The 21,339-nt window shown below is 42.1% G+C and overlaps 1 protein-coding gene across 1 annotated transcript in view; it reads right to left on the reverse strand.

Moving 5' to 3' along the window:
- Positions 1 to 16,290: 16,290 nt before the first annotated feature.
- Positions 16,291 to 21,339, reverse strand: part of psmd1 (proteasome 26S subunit, non-ATPase 1) — a 149,936-nt gene continuing 144,887 nt past the window's right edge. Inside the window, exons 23-25 of the mRNA XM_068042365.1 lie at positions 21,174 to 21,329; positions 18,522 to 18,673; positions 16,291 to 16,517 (exon numbers count right to left, since the gene is read on the reverse strand). Coding sequence (XP_067898466.1) covers positions 18,527 to 18,673; positions 21,174 to 21,329 — 303 coding nt within the window. The 3' untranslated portion in view covers positions 16,291 to 16,517; positions 18,522 to 18,526. The remainder of the gene's footprint in view (positions 16,518 to 18,521; positions 18,674 to 21,173; positions 21,330 to 21,339) is intronic.

Below are 21,339 nucleotides of genomic sequence, written 5' to 3' on the forward strand. Positions count from 1 at the left end.
GAACTAATCTTCTAGAGACATGAGATCAACTCCCACCAGGGCAGTTGGGGAATTTAAATTCAGTGAAATAAAAAGCTTGTATCGGTAACAGCAACCTTGAATCAAGTGGATTGTTGTAAAAACCCATTCATGCCATTTAGGGAAGGAAATCTGCTGTCCTTACCTGGTCTAGCTTATATGTGACTCCAGACCCAAAGCAATGTGGTTGACTCTTAACTGCCCTCCAAAATGTCTTAAACGGCAATTAGTGTTGGGTAATAAATGCTGGCCTTTCAGAGATGTCCACATCTCATGAGGAAATAAATAAATGCATCACTTGTCCAACTGGGGTGAAAAAAAAAAGGAACTGCGTCCTTTAAGCAGCTTTTTTAAATTTGCTCTTGGGGTGTGGGTGTGACTGGCAAAGCTGCATTTATTGTCCATCCCTAGTTGCCACAGAGTGGTGGTGATAGAATTATCCATGAATCACTGCAGTCCTTGTGGCAATGCTACTCCCATGATGGGGTTTGGGAATTCCAGATTATTGAGCCTATGATGATGAAGAAATGGTGTTATATATCCACGGAAGATGTGTTACAGAGGTAATTATGTTCTCATGACGCTGCTGATCCTGTTGTTCTTGGTGGCAGAGGTTGAAGGGAAGGAGGTTCCATTGAAGTAGCCTTGGTGAAATATGACAGTGCTTTCTGTAGATCATACATTCACTATTAGGGGTACAAATTAAGTGAACTGCTTTGCCCTTGTGTTGAGCAGCCTCCGTTGTTATAGCTGCATTCACCCAGGGAAGTACTAATTGCTCCATCACATTTCCGATTTGACTCTTGTAGTTGGTGAAGAGGCTTTGAGGAGTCAGGAAGTGAGCCACTCCTCACAGAGTCCCCAGCCTCTACCTGCTGTGATAGCCATTGTATTACATATTACATGGAATGATGCAAGAGTCTACAGCATAGAAGCAGGTTTTTAAGCCATCCTGGGGGCATGTTTGCTCTACACGAGCCTCCTCCCACTTTTCTTCATCTAACCCCATTAGCATAAGCTTCCTCTTAAATCCATCTATGCTATTTGTCTCAACTGCTCCTTGTGGTAGCAAGTTCCACATTCTTACCACTGTTTGGTTGAAGAAACTTATCCTGAGTCCCATTTATTATATAGTTAATCTAATAGTCTTCTCGTCAATGATGACCTTCAAGATGTTGATAATTGGACACTTGTTGATGGTGATATCATTGAAGGTCAGGGCTTTTTCTTGCTCAAGATGATCATTGCCTTGTACGTATCTGACACGAACACTACCAGTCACTTGTCAGTCTAACCCTACTGTAGGCTAGCACTGGCTGCTACATTATCACAATTCTGACTAGACTGAACACTGGAATTATCAAAGAATAGCCCCAGTCCTGACCTTATAACAGAATGAAGGTTGTTGGAAACGTCTTTAAGGAATGTCTGTAGTGAATATTGTGGAAATTGTGTAAAGGTCACGCAACATCCCAGTCTCATACAGCACTAAACCTCTCAGTGATGGAAACTGTATGAAAATATTAAATAATGTCCAAAAGGGAATTTAGAAAGTGTGGAGGAAGCTTTAATGGCCTCAGATATACCTTTCACAATCTGTTTAATCACAGAATGGGTTACCTAAAGCATTATTAGATAAATTATTAGCAAAAAAGTGTATTCCTTTTTACTGTATGTAATAAACTACAGTTCTAAAAAAGACTAAGTAGGAAAATCAGCGGGAATAAATCTGGATGATGTCTGAGAGCAACTGATTAGAGCACCAAGTAAATGGCTATGTACTTTTGAAGGTGCTCCTGTTATGCCATTATAACCTTGCCAGATGTGCACCAGATTCCTTATTTATGCGCAAAAATGGGATTTCTGCTGCACTTCTGGCAAAATTGCAGGAGTATCTGAGGAAATTTCTGGCTTTGCTGAATCTATGAGACCGCAAAAACTGCGAAAGTAATTTGACAGAAAGGCCAGATGCGTGTCAAGAAGAAGCTATTTGAGCACACAAGATGACATTGGTTCAAGAGGAATGTGTGTAAGTTTATGAAAAACAAGATTAAAAACTCATAGTGGTTCTGATTTGTAAGTCTCAGGATCTTTTACATCAATCTGAATACCAACGAGTGCTCTTAAGTATCTTTGTCCATAAGGGATGGAAAACAGCAGTGTTATTAAATGTGAGCAAAGTGACCTGAACAATCACTGAGTTTTGTTTTGAGGATTTTCTCCTCTACTCCTTCCCTGAAGGAGTATGGTTTCAGAGCATCAATTTAAACCAATTTTTTCTTGCAATCCAACTATTCCATCCACCAGGATCTCAATGTTCAGATTAGGCTGCTTTCCATGTAGCTTTTCAGAACAAACATCTCATTCCTTTTTTTTATTACTGGGCTCACTCAAAACTCAGCCATGAATGAGTTCATCTTTAATGCGACAAATAATAGTACAACATGGTGACTAAACTGCATTTAAGATGTGAAAAGTCAGATTGGCTGAATTGATCGCCTCCTAGATCCGAAAGTGACGAGTTCAATCCCCACCTGGATTTGATCATATAATGTAAGTTGACGATACAGTGCAGTACTGAGCTTGTCGTATTGTTAGAAGTGTTCTGTTTTGAATGAGATAATAAGGCTCTGACTGCCTGCTAAGGTGTGCATTAAAAAAAAAATGGTGTTACAAAGGAACATATGAATTAGGAGCAGGAGTAGGCCACTCGGCCCCTCTTGCCTGCTCCGCCATTCAACAAGATCATGGCTGATCTGATCCTAACTTCAACTCCACATTCCTGCCTACCCCCAATAACCTTTCACCCCCTTGCTTATCAAGAGTTTGTCTACCTCTGTCTGCCTTAAAAATATTCAAAGACTTTGCTTCCACCACCTTTTGAGGAAGAGAGTTCCAAAGACTCACAATCCCCAGAGAAAAAATTTCTCCTCATCTTTGTCTTAAATGGGTGACCCCTTATTTTTAAACAGTGATCCCCAGTTCTAGATACTTCCACTAGAGCAAACATCCTTTCCACATCCACCCTGTCAAGGCCCCTCAGAACCTTATATGTTTCAATCAAGTCGCCTCTTACTCTTTTAAACTCCAGTGGATACAAGCCTAGCCTGTATAACCTTTCCTCATAAGACAACCTGCCCATTCCTGGTATTAGTCCAGTAAACCTTCTCTGAATTGCTTCCAATGCATTTACATCCTTCCTTAAATGAGACCAATACTGTACACAGTACTCCAGATGTGGTCTCACCAATGCCCTGTATAACAAACATAACCTCACTACTTTTGTATTCAATTCACCTCGCAATAAACAACAACATTCTTTAGCTTTCCTAATTACCTGCTGTACCTGCATACTAACCTTTTGCGATTCATGCACTAGGACATCTAGATCCCTCTGCATCCTCTCACCGTTTAGATAATATGCTTCTTTTTCATTCTTCCTGACAAAATGAACAATTTCATATTTTCCCACATTATACTCCATTTGCCAGATCTTTGCCCACACACTTATTTATATCCCTTTGTAGCTTCCTTATGTCCTCTTCAGAACTTACTTTCCTACCTATCTTTGTGTCATCAACAAACTTAGTAACCATACCTTCGGTCCCTTCATCCAAGTCTTTTATATAAATTGAAAAACGTTGAGGCCCCAGCACTGATCCCTGTGGCACACCACTCGTTACATCTTGCCAACCAGAAAATAACCCATTTACGCTTACTCTGTTTCTTGTTAGCTCGCTGATCTTCGATCCATGCCAATACGTTACCACTCACACCATGAGCTTTTATTTTCCACAATAACTTTTGATGTGGCATCTTATCAAATGCCTTCTGGAAATCTAAGTACAGTACGTCCACTGGTTCCCCTTTATCCACAGCACGTTACTTCTTCAAAGAATGCCAATAAATTGGTTAGACATGATTTCCCTTTCACAAAACCATGTTGACTGCCTGATTACCTGGAATTTTTTGAGGTGCCCTAGAAATGTAATGTAATGGAACATTCCCCGAATGTAGGGAATTTTAGAAAATTAAAACCAACGCATCAACTATCTCACTAGCCACTTCTTTAAGACCCTAGGATGAAGTCCAGCAGGACCCGGAGACTTGTCAGCCCGCAGCTCCAACAATTTGCTCGATACTACTTACCTGGTGATTGTAATTTCATTGAGGTCCTCCCTCACTTCCACTTTCTGATTTACAGCTATTTCTGGGATGTTACTTGTATCCTCTGTGGTGAAGACCGATGCCAAATACCTGTTCAATTCATCTGTCATCTCCTTATTTTCCATAATTAATTCCTCAGCCTCACTTTCTATAGGACCATCGCTCTCTTTGTTAACTCTTTTCTTTTTAAAATCTCTATAGAAACTCTATCTGTTTTTATATTTCTAGCTAGTTTTCTATTATACTCTAATTTTCCCTCCTTATTAATCTTTTAGTCATTCTTTGCTGCTTTTTATATTCTGTCCAAACTCCTGAACTACCATCTATCTTTGCTCAAGGGCAGAGTTTTCCTGATGTCCCAACCAACACCATTAATTTATTCACAGCTTGTGGAACTTGGTCCAATGTCCTCTAAGTTAATTTATTTGCTGAGACCTATATTCTGCCCCCTTGATGCTCCCCCCGCACAACTCCTCATCATTCAACACCCTTTCCTGGTCTTTATGGTACTGACATTTTTAATGACTCTGTTCAAGCATTGTCCCTTCTTCTTCCAAAAACTACCATCACGCTCTCTCTGTAAAAGCCCACCAATGACTCATCCATATCTTCCAACCAGCACCCAAATCTCTAATACCACCTTCATGTCCAAAATTCTTCAATGTGCTGTCCTTACTCATCTCCTGCAACCTTCTGTGCAAATCCTTTCAGTTAGGATTCCATCCTGTTGACAGAATTGAGACTACCCTGGTCAAAGTCACCACCTATATCCTTTATAAATGGAACAGTGTTCTTTGCAGCTTTTGATCATGTTATTTTACCCCAGTATGTCTCTTCCATAGTCCATTTCAGTGGGCCTGCCTTTGTATGGTTCCATTCCTACCTGTCCCAATTCAGCCAATGCATCACCAGCAAGTTTCTCCTCCAGATCCTGCAGTCATTTCTAGAGTTCCCCCAGGATCAATCCTTAGTTGCCTTCTCTTCCTCATCTATATGCTGCTCCTTAGTAGCATCTGCAAACATTGGGCCAGCTTCCACATGTATGGCAATATCACCCAACTAAACAATTGAAAATCAAAGCTATAATTTTTGGCCTCTACCAAAAACTGCACACTTTTACCAGCAATTCCATTCCCCAAAGATGCATACAACCTCAAAGGTCGTGACAGAGTTAAGTGTCAACTCCATATCCCATCCATCATCAAGGCTTCCATATTTGCACTGCCCACCTCCATTCTTAGCGTATCCCGTTACCACTGAAATCCCTGAATAAAAATGGTTTAATGTTTCAAATGTAGTTCTTGCATCAGCATTCTAAAAGATCTACACCTGAAACACTAACCCTTCCTCTTTACAGATACCAATACATTGAATTCCAGGTTTACATTGATTTTGATCTCAGGAAGGATTAACAAGTAGGTTGATTCAATGGAAACAACCATGAATCCTGCTCCTGATTGTTAATCCCAGTGACTCATAGGAACAGGAGATTGACATTTGGCCCCTCAAGCCTGTTCTGCCATTCAATGAGATCTAGCTGATCTGTGACCTAACTCCATACTTTTTATTTGTTCATGGGATGTGGACTAGGACAGCATTTATTGCTCATCCCGAATTGCCCTCGAGAAGGTGGTGGTGAGCTGCCTTCTTGAACCACTGCAGTCTTTGGGGTGCAGCTATACTAATGGTGCTGTTCGGAAGGGAGTTCAGGATTTTGACCCAGCAACAGCAAAGGAACAGCGATCTCGGTCCAAGTGTGCAGCTTGGAGGGGAACTTGCAGGTGGTGGCATTCCCATGCATCTGCTGCCCTTCTCCTTCTAGGTGGTAGAGGTCACGGGTTGGAAGGTGCTGTCGAAGGAGCCTTGCTGAATTGCTGCAGTGCATCTTGCAGACAGTACACACTGCTGCACTGTGCGTCGGTGGTGGAGGGAGTGAATGTTTGTGGATGGAGTGCCAATCAAGCAGGCTGCTTTGTCTTGGATGGTGTTAAGCTTCTTGAGTGTTGCTGGAGCTGCACCTATCCAGGCAAGTGGAGAGTATTCCATCGTACTCCGAACTTGTGCCTTGTAGATGAAGAACAGGCATTGGGGAGACTATAGAACCATAGAAAAATTACAGCACAAAAGGAGGCCATTCAGCACGTCGTGTCCGTGCCGGCCAAAAAAATTAGCCACCCAATCTAACCCCACCTTCCAGCACCTGGTCCATAGCCTTGCTGGTTACAGCACTTCAGGAGCGTGTCCAGGTACCTTTTTCAAAGAATTGAGGGTTTCTGCCTCCACCACCGTTCCTGGCAATGAATTCAAGACACCCACCACCCTCTGGGTGAAAAGGTTTTTCTTTATGTCCCCTCTAATCCTTCTACCAATCACATTAAATCTGTGCCCCCTGGTAATTGACCTCTTCACTAGGGAAAACAGGTCCTTCCTGTCTGCTCTATCTAGGCCCCTCATAATTTTGCACACCTCTATTAAGTCACCCCTCAGCCTCCTCTGTTCCAAGGAAAACAACCCTAGCCTATCTAATCGTTCCTCATATCTGCAACTTTCCTCATATCTGCCCTGGCAACATTCTTGTAAATCCGCTGTACTCTCTCCAAAGCAATTATGTCCTTTCTGTAATGTGGTGACCAAAACTGCACACATACTCCAAGTGTGGCCTAACCAGCGTTTTATACAATTCCAGCATTACAACTTTTCTGATGAAGGGTCACTGACCTGAAACGTTAACTCTGCTACTCTCTCCACAGACGCTGCCAGACCTGCTGAGTATTTCCAGCATTTCTTGTTTTTATTTCAGATTTCCAGCATCTGCAGTATTTTGCTTTTATTTATTTCAGCATTACATCCCTGCTTTTGAATTCTATACTTCGGCCAATAAAGGAAAGCATTCCATATGCCTTCTTCAGCATTCTATCTACCTGTCCTGCCACCTCAGGAGTGGACATGCACTCCAAGGTCCCTCACTTCTTCTACCCCTCTCAATATTCTCCCATTTATTGTGTATTCCCTCGCTTTATTTGCCCTTCCCAAATGCATTGCCTCACACTTATCTGGATTGAATTCCATTTGCCACTTTTCTGCCCACTCAACCAAACCACTGATATTTTTCTGGAGTCTATGGCTATCCTCTTCACTATCCCACTCCTCCTCTTTAACTACAATGTCTACATCAACCCTCTCCTTTGTGAAGACACAGACAGAAAACTCATTAAGAACCTGCGCACATCTTCTGCATCCAAGCATAAGTTCCCTTGTACATCGCTGATAGGCCCTACCCTTTCCTCAGGTATCCTCTTGCTCTTAATGTACTGATAAAACATCTTTGGGTTTTCCTTGATTTTATCTGCCAATAATTTTTCATGTCCTCTCTTTGCTTTTCTAATTTCCTTTTTTACTCCTCCTCTTCTTCTCTGGCCTCCTTGTCTCGGGAGACAATGGGTAAGCGCCTGCAGGTGGTCAGTGGTTTGTGGAGCAGCGCCTGGAGTGGCTGTAAAGGCCAATACTAGAGAGACAGATTCTTCCACAGGTGCTGCAGATAAAATTGGTTGTCAGGGCTGTTTCGCAGTTGGCTCTCCCCTTGCGCTTCTGTCTTTTTTCCTGCCAACTGCTAAGTCTCTTCGACTCGTCACACTTTAGCCCCGCCTTTATGGCTGCCCGCCAGCTCTGGCGATCGCTGGCAACTGACTCCCACGACTTGTGATCAATGTCACAGGACTTCATGTCATGTTTGCAGACGTCTTTAAAGCGGAGACATGGACGGCTGGTGGGTCTGATACCAGTGGCGCGCTCGCTGTACAATGTGTCCTTGGGGATCCTGCCATCTTTTATGCGGCCTACATGGCCAAGCCATCTCAAGCGCCACTGACTCAGTAGGGTGTATAAGCTGGGGATGTTGGCCGGCTCGAGAACTTCTGTGTTGGAGATATGGTCCTGCCACCTGATGCCAAGGATTCCCCGGAGGCAGCGAAGATGGAATGAATTGAGACGTCACTCTTGGCTGACATACGTTGTCCAGGCCTCGCTGCCGTAGAGCAAGGTACTGAGGACACAGGCTTGATACACGCGGACTTTTGTGTTCCGTGTCAGTGCGCCATTTTCCCACATTCTCTTGGTCAGTCTGGACATAGCAGTGGAAGCCTTTCCCATGCACTTTCCTCTAGGCTTTCTAAAGTATTAAGATTTTTGTGATCCTCATAAGCTTTCTTTTTCTGCTTTAACTTACCCTGTAAGCTTCTAGATAACTAGGGGGGCTCTAGGTTTGGCAGTACCACCCTTTAGCTTTGTGGGGACATGCCTACACTGTGCCTGTAGAATCTCACTTTTGAAAGCCTCCCACTGGTTTGCCTGTATCCAGTCCACTTTTGAGAGGTCACCTTTCAGCTTCTTAAAATTTGCCTTCCACCAATTTAGAACTTTCACTATAATAAAAGCAAAATACTGCAGATGCTAGAAATCTGAAACAAAAACAAGAAATGCTGGAAATACTCAGCATGTCTGGCAGTATCTGTGGAGAGAGAAGCAGAGTTAATGTTTCAGGTCAGTGACCCTTCATTAGAACTTTTACTCTTGTTTTATCTTTGTCCTTTTCCATGATTATGCTGAAACTCACTGCATCATGGTCACTATCTCTAAAATGGTCACCCGTTACTTCCTCCACTTGCCCAACTTCATTACAGAAGACTAAATCTAGAATTATGCCCCCCTCTTTTTTCGGATTGTTACATGCTGGCTATAAAAGATCTCTTGAATGCAGTTGAAGAATTTTGTCCCCTCTGTGCCCTTCACTGTTTGCATCCCAGTTGATATTGGGGGTAGATGAAATCCTGAACTATTATTGCCCTATAGTTTTTGCACTCAAAATTTGCCTACATATTTATTCTTCTACCTCCCTCTCACTATTTGGGGGTCTATAGTACACTCCTAGTAGTGTGGCTGCCCCTTTTTTATTTCTGAGCTCCACCCACATGGCCTCATTTGATGATTCATTTAGTATATCATCCCTCCTCAAAGCTGTTATTGATTCCTTAACTAACAATGCTACACCCCCTCCTTTTTTATCTCCCTCTATCAAGCTTGAAAACTCTATATCCAGGGATGTTGAGCTGCCATTCTTGGCCCTCCTTAAGCCAAGTTTCCATTATAGCAACGATATAATGTTGCCATGTGTGTATCTGTGTCCTCAAATCATTGGCTTTATTTACTATACTCCTTGCGTTTAAATACCCTTTAACACTGCCAAATTCCTGTGCTGCACACTTTTTAACCTTTGCTTTTTCTGTCTTTCAGAGTCACTCGCTAATTTTCTGCCTCCTGTTCCCTGCTCTGAAATTGTCCCATCTAAGACTATGCTCAGGTTCCCATCCCCCTGCCTAGCTAGTTTAAACCATCCCCAACAGCACTAGCAAACCTTCCTGCAAGGATATTTGTCCCAGTCCTGTTCAAGTGCAAAGCGTCTGGCTTGTACAGGCGATCAGTTACTCATCGCAGAATTCCCAGCCTCTGATCTGCTAATGGCCACAGTATTTATGTGGCCGGTCCAGTTCAGTTTCTGGTCAATGGTAACCCCCAGAATGTTGATAGTGGGGGATTCAGTGATGGAAATGCCATTGAACATCAAGGAAAGATGGTTAGATTCTCTCTTGTTTGAGATGGTCATTGCCTGGCACTTGTGGCAAGTAATATTTGCGCCACACATCAGCCCAAACCTGGATGTTGTCCAGGTCTTGCTGCATCTGGACACAGGCGGCTTCAGTATCTGAGGAGTTGCAAATACTGCTGAACATTGTGCAATCAACAGCGAAAATTCCCACTTCTGATCTTATGATGGAGGGAAGGTCATTGATGAAGCAGTTGAAGATGGTTGGGCCTAGGACACTACTCTGAAGAACTCCTGCAGCAATGTCCTCGGGCTGAGATGGTTTGCCTCCAAAAACCACAACCATTTTCCTTTGTGCTAGGTACGACTCCAACCAGTGGAGAGTTTTCCTGATTCCCATTGACTTCAATTTTGCTCGGGCTCTTTAACGCCACATTAGGTAAAATGCTGCCTTGATGTCAAGAGTAGTCACTCTCACCTCACCTCTGGAATTCAGCCCTTTTGTCCATGCTTGGTCCAAGGCTGGAATGAGGCCTGGAGTTGACTGGTCCCGTCAGAACCCAGGATAAGTAGTTAGGTAATTATTTACAGGATTTTGTCCCAGTGACAGTGAAGGGAAAGCAGTATATTTCCAAATCAGGATGGTGTGCGAATAGAAAGGGAACTTGCAGGTGATGTTCCCATGCGTCTGCTGCCTTTGTTCTTCCCGGCAGCAGTAGTCACAGGTATAGAAGGTTCAGTCAAAGAAGCCTTGGCAAGTTGCTGAAGTGCATTTTATAGATGATGCACACTGCAGCCACAATACACCAGTGGTGGAGGGAGTGATTGTTGAAGGTGCTGAATGGAGTGCCGATCAAGAGTGCTGCTTTGCCTTGGATGGCGTTGAGCTTCTTGGGTGATTTTGGAGCTGCACTCATCCAGGCAAGTGGAAAGTATTCCATCATACTCCTGACTTGTGCCATGTAAATGTTGGGAAAGGTTTGGGGAGTCAGGAGGTGAGTTAAAAAATTTCCCAGCCCAGCCACTTACCTGCTCTTGTAGCCATAGTATTTATAAGGATGGTTCTAGTTATGTTTCTGGTCGGGTTTCAGCGACAGTAATCCTATTGAATGTCAAGGACAAGTGGTTAGACTCTCTTGTTGGAGATTGAAGGGATTAAGTAGAAACAAGTTGAGATTTAAAGAAGCATCTCAGCAGAATTTAACAGTCAGGTGGAGAAAAGAAGCAAATATGCTGCTCGGGTAAAGGGTAGGATGAGAGAGCAAAGGTTGGTGCTGGAACCTCGAGGGAAAGACTGGAATGTTTAAAGTTTGTGTAAGAAGCTGGTGTTTAACTTCTTTATGTTAAGAATATTAAATAACTTTTCTTTAGTTTTTGGGTTTTATTAGTCATTTGAAAAGATGCCTGAAGAAAGAAAAAAATGACATGGTGTACCTTATCTTAAAAAAAAAAGCACGTGCTGTTTTGCTCAATTAAGTTTATACTATTAAGGTTAACTAACCTGTTAAGTTGTGGTGGCCAAAATGAACTTTCACGTTTATTTTGTTAATTTGAGGGAGTCTTTAATTACAACAGATGTTAAAAGTTTGGAAACAATTGGAATTTAATCTAAAATGCTGTCTTCCCTAATGGAGAATGCTTTCCTTTGAAGTTGATAATGTTACTAAAGATTTTAAATAAAAACAAGAAATGCTGGAAATACTCAGCAGGTCTGGCAGCGTCTGTGGAGAGAGAAGCAGAGTTAACGCTTCAGGTCAGTGACCCTTCTTCAGAACTGCCGGTCACTGACTTGAAACGTTAACTGTGCTTCTCTCTCTACAGATGCTGCCAGACTGCTGAGTATTTCCAGCATTTCTTGTTTTTATTTCAGATTTCCAGCATCCACAGTATTTTGCTTTTACTAAAGATTTTGTTGCTTTAAAACCCTAAGAATACCAAAAGAATTGAAAAGAAGTTTAAAATGGAGTTTCGTTCTTTTTCAATTGAGAAAGTTTGTTCTAAAAGTTATGTAAAGTGACACATTTGAGAAAGTTTGGCTCCGCCCCCTTGCAGACAAGCAAAGAAATTAACCCTGCTGCAGCTTGGACATTATTAAATTTTAACTTTCTAAATTGACATATAATTGGACAAATTAACCCATTGGGCTCAGTGGAAGCAGGTGACGGTAGGTTCCAAGGCCACATAAGAACGGAGACAACAGCAAGAGATCCAGCAGCTTTAAGAACATAACTGCAGACAACAAATGTCACAGCATCTTTATCTATGAGACAAAGTGCTTGAGAAGGAGAGATAGTTGCAGGCACTTCTGTCTTCAATGTAAAAAAACATGCAATACCACCACGTCTGGGCATAAGAAATTGGAATCGATAAACAAAATTAAATTTATATGAGTGGTTATATAAAGCACTCAAAGGGAAACCTATCTGACATTTAAGAGGACAATCAAAGTTTTAGAAAAAAACAGTCCAGGTGGTTCCTAAGTATAAAAAACAAAGTTTCTTTTGGGAAGATATTAAATGGAACATTAATAAAACTTGTCACTCCAGCAACACTGTTATTTGAATTTGGAATAATTTGAGATGTCGAAAGTTCAGTGTAATTCAGCAAGTTACTTTTAAGAAATTAAAATGTCATCTTAGAGGAAAAAAACAAACAAAATATTACCATATTGCCTGGAATCAAATGGGAATGCTTGATTTCTGTTTTGAAGAATTATGACTGTAGTTTCTCGAGGGCTCATGAATGAAATAGAATTATAATTAATGGGAATTGGTAATTACACCTGATCGACGCAGGAGCTAATCAGAATTCAAACCATTAAATTAATATAGTGTAGCATTTCCAATGAGTCAGGAAAGTGTACGAGACTGACACTTTTGATAGTTTTCTCTTGGAGATATTTGCATCCTTGCCTATGAGGTTTTTTTAAAAAAAGATAGCTACATTTGAAAGTCTGGCCATGACCCGAGACATCAGGACCCTGCAGGGGGAGGTAAGCAAAGCTCTCAGACAGACACCACCAGCTCCCACCCCCCACGACATTTGGTCTTTTGATAAGATCACCTGAAAGTTGAGAACGTGTGGCATGATATTGGGATTAAAGGCCTGCTCAAGTCAGGAAAAAAAACCCAACCGGAACCCAACAGAACCACATCGGACCCGAGCCCGACCGGCCAGAGTCCCTCCATTTTTTCCCGCACCCAACCCAACCACTGGACTGTTCACTTTACCTCCCTCCCCATTCTGAATCTGCAGGAAGCTGCAGCATGAGCGCAATAACGCTCACTGCGCAGACTCAGTTTCCCTCCTTGACGTCCCGGACTCCCAGCTCAGGCAGGCTTTTCAACTTTTGACACTTACCAGCAAAGCAAAATGTAATACTTACTGCGTGTGTCTGGCCCAACCCAAGCCCGAAAGCCAGATCCGGGAGAGCGACCCGACCCCAACACGTCGTCGGGTCCGGGTCGGGTAACTTGCCTTTAATTGGGATACTGGCGTAGGTGTGCAGATGTGATTTGTTACATGTAAAGCAACTGAACTAATGACAGGAAGGGTGATGAGACTGCCAAGGTATGTTGTTGCAGGTAGTGAGGAAGTAGGACCCGCGAGAGAAAAGGTTAAAAGTTTTGTTGAATAATAAAAACAAGAAATGCTGGAAATAAAATAATCCTCAGACAGGGACAAAAGATCCAGAGCGGACAGTTTGGTGCGGGTCAAACCCTGACACAGACAGTTCAAGATTTGGTTGTAGTACTTGACACTCACACATGGACCACAAACAAACTAATTGGCGAGGGGCACAACATCTCAGAGGATGTTAGGAACGATGTCTGCAGCACTTATGGATCTGGGATTCTTGAGCAGACTCGGGAGAGCTTGAGACAGCTCCATGAGGGTAAAGTTCTCCTGTGGATATCAAATACCCACTTAACTAACTTGTCCCGTGACCAGAACCTGACTGGCTGCCAGCTCAGAGGTTTAACTAATGAGAAATGTATTGTCAATAACAGCCGATTGATAGGTGTGGCCTGGGCAATCCTGGTTATAACAGAATCAATACACAGTAAAACCCGAAACGAAGTAGAGAACATTGGGGTAATAAGGGAAGATTATTACGTAAGATATCATAGAATACCACCACCACTTTCTGTAGAAATAGAGGAGGAAACGATAGGTAGATGTAGTATAGTCGCCTCTGCCGTAGTGTGTCCACATCCAATATATATAACTGAAGAGGCAAAAATGTGGATTTAACACAACAGTCAATTGTATAATGGAAGCTATACGGGTAGTAATGGAAACGACCCATGTTGCATATGTGGGAAAAGGGAGATATTGTCTGACTACAACACGAGAATATCAGTACAGACACAACCGATCCTGTCCGATAACTAATCGCACGGTGTGTCTACATCCACAGGTACCAGCGAGGGTGGGCAAGGTACAGCTGGTGGAAATATCTAAAAGAAAACCTCACACAGTACTTGAGACAGTTCTCATACTCTCATCGCACCACTGCCCACACACACCTCACAGGCATCTGTGAGGGGTTACAGCAGGTACATAGGGTGTATTATACATTACAACAACAAAGGCGCTGGAAGAGGAGGTCGAACAGATTGATGATATCACATGGTGGAAGGATCTGTGGAATTGGGGTTCGATCATACAGACGCCTGCCTCGTTCACGATCATCTCCCACATCTTGGTTATTGCCCAAGTAGTGATGGTTATATATTTGATGTGTTTAGTATACAGGGTCAGGAGGACACACAAGGAGAAGCCAGTAGTATGGGAACATGGGAACTCGAAGATTAGTAAAAGTAGGTTATGAGTCCTTACTACAGACTGACCCATACAGACAGTGTGGTCAATTGCCTTTGCAACCCTAAGCTCGATACCTGGCCAGTATCAAAGAGTGGCGGAGAGCAATGAGAGTTGAACACATCACTATTCAGGTCTGTTGGCCATCTTGGGCTGGGTCAAGGGCCAAAAGGGGGAACTGAAGGGATTAAGTAGGAACAAGTTGAGTTTTAGAAAAGCATCCCAGCTGAATTTAACAGTCAGGTTGAGAAAAGAAACAAACATGCTGCTAGGGTAAAGGGCAGGATTAGGGAGCAAAGGTTGGTGCCTGGACCTCGAGGCCACTGTTTCCATGGAATGTTGGTGTAATGGGAAACAGAGATAAGAAACTCGGGATGGAGCCATCTAGTATGTGTATTGATAAGGTGGAAGATGTGTTCTCATTGGAATGTGTAATCAATCACCATTGTTTTATGGTCAATCATATCAATCATCTGCTGTTTGAACACATTGTATGATAAGAACAGTATACAAGTTTGTGCTCCTGAATGTAAAGTTAGAGTATTACCTCAGAATACCTGAGGTGGTGTCTCTCCCTGCGTACACTTGAATAAATCGATTGAACCTGTACCTGAGTCTCCGCATGTGGTGGTTGAGTTGTCCCACAACAGAGATGATCATTACCCAGCACTTGCGTGTGCAAACGTTACTTGCCACTCATCAGCCCAAGCCTGAATGTCTAGATCATGCTGCATGTGGGCAAGGACTGCTTCATTATCTGAGAACTTGCAAATGGAACTGAACATTGTGCAATCAGCAAACATCCCCATTTCTGACCTTATGATGGAAGGAAGTTCATTGATGAAGCAGTTGAAGACTGGTGGGCCTAGGATACTACCCTGAGGAACTCCTGCAGCGATGTCCTGGGGTTGAGGTGATTGGCCCCCAACAGCCATAACCATCTTCCTTTGTGCTAGGTATGACTTCAGCCAGTGGAGAATTTTCCGATTCCAACTGACTTCAATTTTACTCTGGCTCCTTGATGCCACACTTGGTCAAATGCTGCAATGCTGTCAGGAGCAGTCATTCTCACCTCTGGAACTCAGCTCTTTTGTCTACGTTTGGACCAAAGCTGTGGTGAAGTCTAGAGCCCAACAGCCCTGGTGGAAACCAAACTGAGCATTGGTGACTAGATTATTGTTGAGTGAGTACCGCTTGATAGCAACGTCCACGACACCTTCCCTCACTTTGCTGATGTTTGAGAGTAGAGTGACGGGACGGTAACTGGCTGGATTGGATTGGACAAATTTGGCCAATTTTCCACTTTGTTGGGTAGATGCCGGTGTTGCAGCTGTGTTGTGATAGCTTGGCAAGAAGTGTGGCTCATTCTGGAGCTAGAAGTGTTAAAGTATTTAGCAGAGGAGAAAAAAAAAAGGGATAGGAAACCTGAAAACTAAAGGATGTAAATGCTTTGAGTCAAATCCTAACTCTCGACTTCTATAATACTTCTACATTTGGTTTTATCTCATCCTCAATAAACACACAGATCATTACTCAGAAACTGCAAGATAGTTCTGCCGACAGAGGTTATGCTTCTAGACTGTGACAGCTTGTGGACCCCACAAAATGCATATTCCAACTCTATCCTAACACCAGCTCAACTCAAGCGTCGATGGCAGAATTAAACTAAGCAGAATGCATGCTTTTTTTTACACAAAAGTGGTTTATTGATTTCTTTAAAGCATTTTCAAGTTTTACAATGTATAATAAATCTCTTGCAGCTATTTTGAGGGTCACCAACCCAGATTTGAAATAGTTTTAGCCCATTCTACAGGAGCATCTTGTCGATTACAGGCTTTGAATGGGCATCACCAATAAAACTAAAATGTGGAACCAAGGTGAGAATATCTTCCAGATTTCCATCACAAGCCTGTGGAGGAATATAACAACATAAATAGTGAGCCTTTCAGTAACTCTTTCCTGCAAATGTTTTACGCAGTTTGGTGCGGTTTCATTCTAAATCAGTCACAATGCAAACAAAGTTTTTTTTAAAATCAGTAAAATCAGCAGTTACTTTTAACCTTAATCTTGTTTACTTCTTATGTTATTTCTATTTTTCTTTGTACAATAGGTTTTAAGAAATTATAGTGGGATTGTGGACACTGATTCATCTGGAATCTTGCAAAGTCTAAACTTTGGGTGTTTTCTGAAAAGGAAGGTCAACAGAAGGTTGACCAGTTAACAAGTTTTTACTGGAAAGCACATGTTTGTAAAGAACCCAGCAAGGGGTTGTGTTTTGACCTGAAGAGCTATTTGCTTATTGACAAGTCAGGATTTATAGCTGTCATTGCACTTGACTCTGGAAAGTTTTGGTTTCATTTTTGAACTGTTAAAAAAGCCAGTTGGTTTGGCTAAAAACAGGCAGTTGGAGTTTGTTTATTGAGCTGACAGGAGAACAGAAGAAAACCCAGAGAGCTGATATCTTTCACTCTTTGAAGAATCCCTGTTTTTGAAAAGCAAATCATGCATAAAGCTGTATCTGAATAAGTTCTGCACCTTTGCAGGAACTTTGCATTGAATGAGAGAATTGAAACCTTTGTTGCTGCACACCTGATGTGAGACCTATGAAAAGCCTTCTGTAGCTGCATCTCTTAAAAGCCTACCCAGACTGTTCATCAACATCACCTGGAAAGAACTGTTCTCGGAAGAGTTCTAGAGGCAACCACCTATTCGCCTTGGGGAGACCTCACCAAAACAAAGGACTTCCATATCTTCTCTTCAGTCTAAGTTTTTTTTTACTTCTTTGTAACTGCTGTAAACAAAAAATCCCTTTTTTTCCCCCAGTTAGCAGGATGTGTATGTGAGTGTGTGTGTGAGAGGGTTAGGATAAAAATAAGGGGCTTTAATATTTCAATTCGCGTGTATGTTTACTTCATTATTAGTCAAGACTTGGTTTATAATGAATGGATAATTTTTTTGTTTATTTAAAAAAACCTGGTTGGTGTGCTTTATTCTGGGGAAAGGTAGAGTATATGATTGATTGTTTCAGCAATTGGGAAAATTTAAAGAAATATTGTGACCTGTGGAGAAGTGGTACTGAATGAACAGTGCACTCCTCCCCAACTTGGTCGTAACACTTATGACACCGAACCTGCAAATGCTCCATGTGATACAAAGTTATTTGCTGTTACACAAATATGGCCATGTAAATACCTGACGTTTATCCTAAAACTACTAAAGGCAAGACTCTGCTTTTTTTGTTAGCTGGGTAACTAGTACCATGTTTAAGAGCTCCCAAAACAAGCTGCTGAGAAATCCTTACATGTAGGACTTCTGTTTGCCCAATGCATTGCAAACTCACCTTATGGACATACCCAAGTCTGGAGAGCTTAGATATATATCAGCAGGGTCATGGCTTCCTGAAATGGGAGGACTGCTGAGAATTTATCCAGTTAAAACTACACAGTTTGCCCCACAGTGCACTGGTAAGTTTGATGTTAGTATTTTTCTGAGAGCTATCCAATGGCTCTGGCCAGCAAGTTCAGATGCATGAATGTCCCAAAAGGACAGAATTGATGTTGCCTCCAATACTCCCAAGGTACAACAGCATACCAACTGTCCAGTCTCACAGATGAAAAGAGCCATATGGTGATTTCAGTGGGTGGCTGCCATCTGTTCAACTCCACGCCAACATAAGCCAGGGCTTTCAGGAAAAAAAAAAAATTGGAGAAGGGAAGAAAGACTTCCTATATGCAACTCAATAGTAACTCATTAATGAGCTGGGGGTGGGGTTGAGGAGAAAAGTTGAGGTTGAGTTACACAATTTTAGAGGGTGGAAGTTTTAAACAAATTAGCTGAGTTGTTGTGACAGCTCCAGTAATGGTTCAGCATGAGAAAGAGACCACAAGAATGCTTGGCAAGTTACAACACTTACTTTGTTTAATCATCAATGTATTCAAATGGCTCTGGTGGTTCAGGCTCTTCCTCCTCTTCCTCAATCTTGGGTCCATGAGCAGCTACAGGTTCCACAAGTTCCTCTGTCTCCTCACTGGTGTCCTTTAGAATTATAATCCCTCCAATTGACAGCTGCAATAATAGATTGTGGCCATATTTATAAACAGAGCAACTGAATCCATTAGGAGCTGACTGTTGATAAAAATTAAAAACTAACCAATGCATGTTTCTTTATCTTGTAGAATTTCAAAGGAGAAACTAAACATACCCATAATAATTTGCATTGCTGACTTTGAGAATACATAATGCATATTATGAAGCGAGCAAATCATATCATTTCAATATTAACAAGGGGGCCACGCACAGTGTTCACTAGATCAGCGTTCATTGCATATTTAGACTGCTATACTGCACGGCATTATTATAATAGGAATGCCCATGAATGCAAGTTAGATGAATTGGCATAAGGCTTTTTCACCAAATAGGCAAATTCAAGATATTTTGATTAATGGTCTCCAGCATGGTTAACAATTCAACATGAAATGAATGCACTGAACTACTCCAAAACTATACGCACAGGCCTGCATTATTAAAAGCATGGAATGAGGAAAGACCATTCAGACACACAAAGTCGGATTCTTCCATTAACTACCTCATTGTTTCAGTCCCCTTTAATTTCCAGAGGGAAAGTTTCATGAAAATATTTCCTGCAGCCTTCTAGAATATCAGCCTGCATTTACAGTTTCAGCATGAAATCACGATTGTCTAATTTAATTAAAAGCAAAATACTGCGGATGCTGGAAATCCGAAATAAAAACAAGAAATGCTGGCAATACTCAGCAGGTCTGGCAGCATCTGTGGAGAGAGAAGCAGAGTTAACGTTTCAGGTCAGCGACCCTTCTTCAGAACTGGCAAATATTCGAAATGTGAAAGGTTATAAACAAGTAAAGTGGGGGTGGGGCAAGAGATAACAAAGGAGAAGATGTAGATAGGACAAGGTCACAGAATAGCTGACCAGCAGGTCATGGAGCAAAGGCAAACAATATGTTGATGCCGTGTTGAAAGACAAAGCATTAGTACAGTTAGGGTGTTAATGAACTGAACAGCCACAAGTGCAAACTTGAAAAGAAACAGTGGGTAAGCAAACTGAACAAACTAAGATGAAATAAAATAAACACAAAAAAAATATAAGAAAAAAATAACTAAAAATAAAAGTAAAATGGGGGGGGGCGGTGTCATGCTCTGAAATTATTGAACTCAATGTTCAGTCCGGCAGACTGTAGTGTGCCTAATCGGTAAATGAGATGCTGTTCCTTGAGCTTGCATTGATGTTCACTGGAACACTGCAGCAATCCCAGGACAGAGACGTGAGCATGAGAGCAGGGGGGAGTGTCGAAATGGCAAGCAACTGGAAGCTCGGGGTTATGCTTTTGGACTGAGTGAAGGTGATCTGCAAAGCGGTCACCCAGTCTGTGTTTGGTCTCCCCAATGTGCAGGAGACCACATTGTGAGCAACGAATACAGTATACTACATTGAAAGAAGTACAAGTAAATTGTTGCTTCACCTGAATTTAAACTTGTTGAGAGAGAGAGAGAGCACGAGCAGGAAAGATAGAGGAGAAGAAAGGAAAGAGGAGGAGAGGAGGAAAAAGGGAAAAGGGAAAAAGAGCAAGGACAAAGAGACACACAAGTACACTCAGAGCCAACAAAACAGATACTAGGACAGGTGGCAGAGATAGGCGTTAAGGAGAATCTTAAAAGGGGAGAAAGCGATAGAGAAGCAGAGGGGTTTTGGGAGGGAACTCGAGAAGTTAAGGCCTAGATAGTTGAAGGTGAAGTTGCCAATGGCAGATTGAAGGAAGTGGGGAATGCAAAAGCAGACTGAGTTGGATGAATGTAGAATTCTAGGAGGGTTGTAAGGCTGGAAGAAGTTATATAAATAGGGAGGAATGAAGCCACAGAGGAACCTGAAACCGAGGATGAGAAGGCCAAAGAAGTGAATGGAGTCTGTGGGACTGAAGACAATGACTTCAATTTTTCCAAGATTTAATTAGAGGAAATCTTGGCTGATCCAGGACTGAATGTCAGACAAGCAGTTTGACAGCACTATATGTGGAACCTGCCTTGTTATCAGATGTTGTTGTTCCCTAGGGGAAGCACGTAGATAACAGGAGTGATCCAAGGATAGGTACTTGGGGACTCCAGAGGTAACGGTGGTGATTGTGGAAAGAGAAGCCACTGCAGGAGTTACTTCAGTTACAACTGGAAAGATAAGAGTGGAAGCTGGCGAGGGGTGTCCCATTCAGCTGAACAACAGAGCATTGGTTCATGTTTGATATCTTCATAGACTTTAACTACTGAAAACTTAAGGGTAAAAACTGTCTTGGGTGGCAACACAAAACAGGTGGTATAGTATCAGCCACCTGCTTGGCTTTAATACAACAGAATATCAGACAGGAAGTATAACCAGCGGTCAATGAGATACTTCCTAAGATGAATTTTTACCCCACATTTTCTGCCAAAGTTTCTAATTGTAAGGTGGTTCCTACATTATTACAATTGTAGAGCAGAGTCAGGCTTAAGTAATTCATTTTGCCATTGACTGACAGCATTTTTAACAAGCATTACTCACAGGTTTAAAGGGTTGGTACCTGCACCCTTCTGGCATAACCAAGACTTTAAGTTGTGCAGGCATTACTCGAGCTGGGTTCTCCAATAGCTGGCTGGTTGGCTCTGGCTCTTTTTTCTTTTCTTTCTCTTTGTCTTCATCCTTCTTCTCAGTCTCTTCCTAAAGAGGA

This window comes from Heterodontus francisci, chromosome 11 (genome assembly GCF_036365525.1).
Source record: "Heterodontus francisci isolate sHetFra1 chromosome 11, sHetFra1.hap1, whole genome shotgun sequence".
Classification (NCBI taxonomy): Eukaryota; Metazoa; Chordata; class Chondrichthyes; order Heterodontiformes; family Heterodontidae; genus Heterodontus; species Heterodontus francisci.